General features: G+C 41.7%; 1 protein-coding gene across 1 annotated transcript; it reads right to left on the reverse strand.

Annotated features, from left to right (window-relative positions):
* Nucleotides 1–770: 770 nt before the first annotated feature.
* On the reverse strand, nucleotides 771–1772 carry LOC309506152 (olfactory receptor 1E16-like; the record flags this gene model as incomplete). The annotated part of the gene is made up of 1 exon (XM_082179774.1): nucleotides 771–1772. Exon 1 carries the CDS (start codon nucleotides 1749–1751, stop codon nucleotides 771–773), a length of 981 nt encoding a protein of 326 aa, XP_082035900.1. The 5' UTR covers nucleotides 1752–1772.
* Between the last annotated feature and the right edge of the window lie 4142 nt (nucleotides 1773–5914).

Below are 5914 nucleotides of genomic sequence, written 5' to 3' on the forward strand. Positions count from 1 at the left end.
TATAGGCCTAATATACTTTTGATTGCCTTTTAAAAAGGGTGACACAATAAACTGAAACATGCACATGTGCATTTTTGTCTATCTGGGTTCTTGTTCCTTTTTTAATTTTTTTTTATTACTGTACAGAAAAACAAAACAAAAACAGAAAAACACCAAATGAGAAAATCAAAAAGAGCCTCATCAGCAGATCTCAGACCAACATGCTCATTTTGAAATGGACCACTGTATTACAAATTCAAAAAGGAATACATTGTGAAATATGATTTTATTTAGTCATGTCTCATCAGTTGATTTAGCAGAAAATCTATCAAAATGCATTTATAGATGACAGTGAATTATGTGTTTAAAGTAACATAGTAACAATATCTCAAAAAACATAAAATTGCTTTTATTCCGTTAGATTTGTCTTGTGATAAGCAACACAAGCAGTACACTTGAAATCAGCTGGATTAATAAATAATTAGATTAGTAAGTATATTTAATAGCATTACTGTTACATGTATTTTTATACATATATCCAAATATTTCTTTCAGAATTTTAAACAACTTCGAATTTGTAATGGAATACAAAGAAAATATGACTTATCTCGCTTACTCTATCAAAAGTACATTTTTCAAAGTATGTGTTTCTGGAAAGATATTGTTCACCTCTGTGAGGCTTCAGCGTGCTGTCTTCATATGGCTAATTATTTTTAAAGATTTTTTTTTTTTCATTTTTATAAACAATTAAAAACAAACAGACATTTTAAACAAACAAACAGGCATTTCAGTCATTTTGAAATGTTCTCTCTAATTGGTTCAGATCTGTTTTTAACCACTTTCTGGATTATGTCTTTGATTTCAGCTGTGTTTAATACATAAATTATGGGATTTAACATTGCTGGAACAGCATATGCCAGAGACGTACTGATTATCCTTGCATTGGGTGTGAGAGAAACCAACCATGCAGCAATGTATGAGCAGCTTATGGGGAGGAAATAAACCCCTACTAACAACAGATGAGAAACACAGGTCTTCAGTGCTTTTAAACGTCCTTGCCAAGTTGTAATTTTGCTTAAAGCAAGAAAAATGCCCAGATATGACAGGACTATAATAATCAATGGTGCTATAAGGTATAAAGATGTGTAGAGAAATCCCATAATTTTATTAATGCTATTGTCATTACATGCCAACCTATACATTGGTCCATGATCACAAAAGTAACTCTGAATCATATTAGATTCACAGAAAGAAAGCCGGGTGATCAAAGAGACCATCAAGGCCACCACAGAAGAATTAAATGCCCAAATTGCTGAGAAAACCAAAACCACACTGGTATTGTTAACAATTGCATGATATCTTAATGGCAAGCAAATTGCAATGAAGCGATCATATGCCAGAACAACTAGAGTATAGCTCTGCATTGTACTAAAGAAATGAACAAAAAACATGGTTGCCAAACAAGCATTGTATGAGATGTACTGTGAGTCGAGCAGAAAAGTCTTCATCATGTTAGGAATCAGTGCATTAGTTTCACCAATATCAGCCAAGGCCAAGTTAAACACACCAATGTACTTTGGACTGTGCAGGCTCCGATGAAGAGCTAAAATCAGAAGGACTATAGAGTTGCCAATTACAGTTATAAAATATGTTATAAATAAAAATATATAGTAATAACCACTATAAGGTATACCTGTTAGTCCAATGATGAAAAAGTATTCAGGATGAACAATGGAGATATTCTGTGAAAAACGTGCATTTATAGAGCTCATGACAGCTTTGAGTTTGGTGTTTTGCACAAACTGGAAATAGAAATTACGAGACATTAGACATTAGCAAAATCTAGAGAATTTACAAAATTGTCATTTCAAACCTGTAACAGGATATTTTAACTACAACTATAATTAAAAAAATAAATATATATACCTTCATGTAATGCACAATATTTGAATTACAGATTTGTATACATAAAGTTTTAGAGCCAGAGAAAACTATGACAATGACTTAATGCTTGTGAGCTGCTTTGAATTAAATTACTCCGCTGTACATTTGTGTCCTTATTCTCTCATGCTGCACAGATCACTGGCAATCTCCATCCAAATATATCTTCTGATTCATCTCTTGAGAGCTTTCAGACAACACAATGATGTAATACTTAACCCTTGAATATTATACAACAAATACTCACTCAATTCCTGTTTTCTTCTTCTGCAAATTATAGAACCAATTGGATAAATTATGCAGCTATAATTGTGTGGGTGTGTTGTTATGGATGTCAGGGTATGGTTTGGGTGTGTGTAATAAAAAAAAAAAAAGTGTGTGTGTGGGTGTAATATTCGAGAGAGAAAAACGTCTCGGGTTATGACTGTAACCAGAGCCGATCAGCCCAATATGCACACTACGCAAGTTGCGTAGGGCCCCGCGAAATACTCAAGGCCCCGCCTCCCCCTCGTGTCAAAGCGCGTCAATCAAAGTTTACAATATCGATGAGAAAATTAAGTGGGAACAGCAATCAGGTAGACTTGTGTTCTCTTCTCTCCTCTCCAAGTTTAATGTCAGCAAAGAACAGTAAAGTTAAGTTGATGTGCATCTATCTCTAGTCTTTCTGGGCAGTGCATATTTTGGTCTTTCTGCGTCTTGCTTACACTTCCAGGGCTGTGTTCTGTGACTTTGTGCCTGACACAAAAAATAGTGTGAGTGAAATACAACTTTTACGTTTGATAAACGACTAAGGGCAACGGTGTTTGTTTATAAACTGCAGCTCGGAAAAGATAACCGTGTCGCGTGTTAACATGCGTTCATATGCGCGTGCACGAAATGAAACGCGCACTTTCCAGCAAAACATCTGTGGGGACCAGTAGGCTACAATATGGGCTTGATGGCACTCCTCATTATAGGCACACATACTTTTAAAACAAGACAAGGATTATCTAGACTCCAAGTCAGTTTAGTTACAACTCTGCAATAAAGCAAGATGGAAAGCAATATATTGACATTGACTATTGATTTATAGGCTATATTGCATTTAAAATGTTGATTGGCTGGACATACTGGTCAATATGGATGCACATCCCTCAGTAAATAATAACCATCAAGTATTGCTTTTATCATTTAAAACACAGTGACGTGCTATGACAAGCCATTTTAGCTTTTATTCATTCACAGGATGCATTTTTTATATCAATAATTACATTTAAAATGTGAATTCTTGATATTAAGAATGTACTTTTTCTAGTAACAATGTCTATTTTTGATATCAGGAATTACATTTTCATTAGTACTAGTGACTGGGGTGTCAGGTGTGTCTGTTGTGTGGTAATGGCAAATGGTTTACATGGGTCAGGTAGGAGGGGCCCTTTACAGAATTTCGCTTAGGGCCCCAGAGAGGTCAGGATCGGCTCTGACTGTAACCCTTGTTCCCTGAAAAGGGAACGAAACACTGCGTCGAAAAACGACACTTATGGGGAACGCCTCCAGCGTGATAGCGTCTGAAACACGTATGGAACTAGTCCAATCTCAATTGGTGTTGCGTCATGACGTCACATGTGACGGCGTAGCAGAAGCTATAAAGGGACGCCGGCTCATAACAGAGTAAGCTTCTGATAGGTCGAAGCAAGTCGTTCTCAGGCACTCAGGAGGTGTGGCAAAGGGACACGGGAATGAGGGCTACAGTCGTAACCTGAGCCGTTCCCTTTCGAGGAAAGACGACACTTTAGGGAATGAAAAACCCACTGCGCCACACTGACCAGTGCCTGTCCTGGTGTGAAGCATGTATGGCACAACCAAGGCAGTAAGAACTTGAGAACCCGGCGTGGAGGGCAGATCCAGACTGTAGTATCTTATAAAAGTGTGTGGGGAGGCCCAACCAGCAGCATTGCAGACCTCTTGAAGGAAGACACTTGATTGCAAGGCTTTAGAGGATGCCACTCCTCTCGTCAAGTGGGCTCTTATTAGGAGAGGCGAAGGCAAATCGCATGCCTCATAAGCTGAAGAAATAACCTCCACAATCCACCTGCTAATGGCATTTTTAGAGACAGGGGAACCCTTTTTAGGTGACCCAAAACACACAAGCAACTGGTCCGACTTACTCCAGCCCGAAGACCTATGTACATATGCCTCCAAGGCTTGGACAGGACACAGTAAACAAAGCTTCTCTTGATCAGCCGACACATGTGGTGGAGGATGAAAAGCCTGCAGGATCACAGACTGTGCCACATTAGATAGCACCTTGGGCATGTAGCCTAGCTTAGGGTGGAGGATGGCCTTTACTCTATTAAGAGAGAACTCGAGGCAAGAGGGAGCAAGAGATAGCGCCTGCAGGTCCCCAACTCTTTTGAGGGACATGATAGCTAGCAGGAAGGCCACTTTTATAGAAAGAAACTTCTCCGACACCTCGTCAATGGGTTTTAAGGGTGCCAGGGATAACACTGCGAGAACCATTGCCAGGACCCAAACAGGAACCCTGGTTTGGATGACAAACCTCATCCTCCGAGCACCACGAAGGAAATTAACAATTAGTTGGTGCCTCCCCATAGGGCCTTCACTTAAAGGCGTGTGGAAGGCAGCTATGGCCACCACATAGACCTTAAGTGTGGATGGAGAGAGCTCATCAGAGAAACGACCTTGGAGGAAATCCAGCACTGAAGCCACTGGGCAGTTAACTGGGTCCAGCTGATGTTTTCTGCACCATAAAGTGCAGATAACACATTCCACTTTAAAGCATAAAGTTTCCTTGTGGACAGAGCTCTAGAGTTTAAGATGCTCTCAACAACCTCAGTTGAGAGACCAGCACTTACGAGTTGGTCCCCCTCAGGGGCCAGACCCATAGCTTCCACAGTTCTGGTCAAGGGTGATGTATTGAGCCCTTGGCCTGAGATAGAAGGTCCCTCCTGATTGGAATTTGCCACGGAGGGCCTGCTAGAAGTGCTATTACGTCTGAAAACCAAACTCGGGCCGGCCAGTACGGGGCTACTAGAAGCAGACTGACCCTGTGCCGACGGACCCTCGCTAGAACTTCTGGGAGCAGAGCGATCGGGGGAAATGCATACAGACGCGGCCTCGGCCACACCTGTATAAGGGCATCCAGCCCAAAAGTAGCTGGATGCGTGAGGGAAAACCAGAGCGGACAATGTGTGTTCTCGTGGGAGGCAAACAGATCCACCTTGGGGTGGAGTTTCCATTCCATTCCCCTGCCTCGACAGGATGTCTGCCCCCACATTTTCGTCCCCGGGAATGAACATTGCTCTGAGTGAGAGCAACTTGCCCTGGGACCAAAGGAGACCCTGATGCGCCAGTCTGCACAGAGAGAGCGACCTCAGGCCCCCCTGCCGATTTACATAAGAGACCACTGACGTATTGTCTGTTCGAACTAGAACATGATGGCCTCTGATGTCTGGGAAGAAATGTCTCAGAGCCAGAAACACTGCCAACATCTCCAGGCAATTGATGTGCCATGAAAGATAATGGTCCTTCCATAGACCTCTTCTGTAGAGTCCCTCCATGACCTCTCCCCAGTCTGTGAGGGATGCATCCGTAGTCACTATCCTCCTCTGACACGGTGCTCCCAAGACGGGGCCCTGGGACAGAAAACACGGTTTCTTCCACATGATCTAAGAATAAAGGCATCTGCGCGTTACTTTGATCATGCGGAATGAGTTTCCCCTCTGGGAAAACCCACTGGTCCTGAGCCACCACTGTAGGGGTTTCATATACAGCAGGCCAAAATGTACTACGTAGGATGATGCTGCTAGTCTCTCTGGAAGTGTTTGACAGTGATGGCCTGGCTTAGCTTGATGTTGGTGAGTGTAGTCAAGATCGTGTCTATACGAGCAGGAGACAATTTTGCCCGCATTGTAACTGAGTCCCATACTTCCCCAAGAAATGTAGTTCTCAACTGAGTGGTCAGTGAACTCTTCTTGATCTTGAGTCTCAACCC

This window comes from Leuciscus leuciscus, assembly GCF_965113295.1.
Source record: "Leuciscus leuciscus genome assembly, chromosome: 9".
NCBI lineage: Eukaryota > Metazoa > Chordata > Actinopteri > Cypriniformes > Leuciscidae > Leuciscus > Leuciscus leuciscus.